This window comes from Sphaeroforma arctica (assembly GCF_001186125.1).
Source record: "Sphaeroforma arctica JP610 unplaced genomic scaffold supercont1.773, whole genome shotgun sequence".
Classification (NCBI taxonomy): Eukaryota; class Ichthyosporea; order Ichthyophonida; genus Sphaeroforma; species Sphaeroforma arctica.
In genome coordinates this window covers 41,534-43,776 of record NW_014039785.1, presented here as the reverse complement: position 1 = coordinate 43,776, position 2,243 = coordinate 41,534, and the positions used below count along the sequence as shown (strand labels likewise).

Genomic DNA, 2,243 nt, shown 5'->3' with positions numbered 1-2,243 from the left:
AATATATTATATACGTATGTATGTACAGAATTGCATCCGGTACACTTACATATTATAGTATGTTGATATCACGGATTGCCTAGGAAAATCAAGTTATTGCATAAATATATGTACACGTCTATATACACATATATACAACTGTAACACCATGTATTAACCTCCAAGGTCCTTCAGCTATCTAATACAAATCCTTAACTCAACTGATACGAATCTTCTCTCATCACCACCACACAGGTACCGTGCTACATGTGTTCGATCTATTTAAGCCCAAGAACCGGACCACTGACGTGGACAAACAAGCGGCCCCAAAAGTAGCCAAAGAGGTGCAGCAAGTGCAGCAGAATGTCAAGCAAGCGACCGATGCGGAGAAGAAAAAGGACGCCCAAGCGGATAAGCGAGAGGACAAAGTGGAGATACCAGAGACCAAGCAGAAGGCTTCAAAGCCAAAGAAGGCTGCTGAGAAGGAGGGTGAGTGTGATAGTTGCGTTTGTATACGGAAGTGTGGGTGATGGGAGTGTGTGTGGGGGGGGGGGGGTTACTTGAGTCTATGATATAACCGAATAGTGCTTGGAATGACTTGTTATCCTTATCCGATTGTATAGGCACGTACTTACAGTGTGTACCTCTGCGAAGCCAATGGCCTGTGCTGGTAAATACAGTGTGTATCCGTGTGTAGCTGTTAATAGTATGTCCATACACACACACCTACATTCCAATGCGCTCGTCCACTGTCGGTGTCACATCTCATGCCAGTCCAAACCCTAAGCTTTAGACGAAAGTCTTTCTCACTGCCCACTTATGGAATGAATTCTCCTTCCGGTACTCACTCTATGCATATGATACATCACATGTTATATACAACTATCGTTATGTATTTGAAACATCACATGGTATATACCATCGTTATGTATATAATATCACATGTTATATACCATCGTTATGTACGTATTGTCATCAAGCGCCATGTATGACATCACATGGTATATACCATCGTTATGTACGTCTTGTCATCAAGTGCCATGCATGACATCAAAATGTTAGATACCATCGTTATGTATATGATACATCACATGTTATATTCCATCGTTATGTATATGATACATCACATGTTATCTACCATCGTTATGTGTATGATACATCACATGTTATATACCATCGTCATGTATATGATCCATCACATGTTATATACCATCATTATGTACGTCTTGTCATCAAGTGCCATGCATGATATCACATGTTATATACCATCGTTATGCATATGATACATCACATGTTATATACCATCGTTATGTACGTCTTGCCATACCCGAGTGTCTGATTGGCGTTGTCTTGTGCTTGACATCAAGTGCCATGTATGTAGGCTGTTGCCGAATTGACCAACGCAGATATTCCTGCTACACTATAGCTTACGGTTCCTTATCCTGACAATGCTGCCGTACTCGCAGTTGATATCTCCATTGTATATTATTTCATATCACACAGTACTTTGCTATGTTATACCATGTTGTATATCGTATATGGTATATTTTAATTTCATATCATGTTGTATATTATATTTACTATACTATGCTATATTATACCATGTTGTATATTGTATATTTTATATGGTATATTTTAATATCATACCATGTCGTATATTATATTTACTATACTATGCTATGTTATGTTATACCATGTTGTATATCGTATATGGTATATTTTAATATCATACCATGTCGTATACTATATTTACTATACTATGCTATGTTATACCATGTTGTATATTGTATATTCTTTATGGTATATTTTAATATCATACCATGTATATTATATATTATATACTATATATACTATACTATGCTATATTATACCATGTTTTATATTCTTTATTTTATATGGTATATTTCAATATCTTACCATGTTGTATATTATACTTCCTATACTTTGCAGATGCTAAGTCTGTATTCGGCAATGTCATGTCCTTCGGTTCTAAGGCCGTTAACTCCGGTGTCGGTGCTGCGACCAAAGGTGTGGGCGTCGCCACAGGTGCAGTGACATCTGGTTACGATGTTGCGTCTAAAGCAGTAGGTACGGGAGTAAATGCTGTAGGTACGGGAGTAAAATCTGTAGGCGGCGACACAGTGAGCATAGCAACGGAGATGGGCCAGAAGTCAATGGATTTGGCTGCGAGTTCGACCCTGGAGGTGGTTCACCAGGTATGTGCGGGTGTTGCTGCGACTTGCGCTTAATAAATTGAAATCTTA

General features: G+C 38.4%; 1 protein-coding gene across 1 annotated transcript in view; it reads left to right on the top strand.

The window, feature by feature from the left end:
• Window positions 1-233: 233 nt before the first annotated feature.
• SARC_08521 (hypothetical protein) overlaps window positions 234-2,243 on the top strand; it is a gene marked incomplete at its 5' end in the record, with an annotated part of 7,228 nt that continues 5,218 nt past the window's right edge. Inside the window, 2 exons of the mRNA XM_014297503.1 lie at window positions 234-468; window positions 1,930-2,195. Of these exons, the coding sequence (XP_014152978.1) occupies window positions 234-468; window positions 1,930-2,195 (501 nt within the window). The remainder of the gene's footprint in view (window positions 469-1,929; window positions 2,196-2,243) is intronic.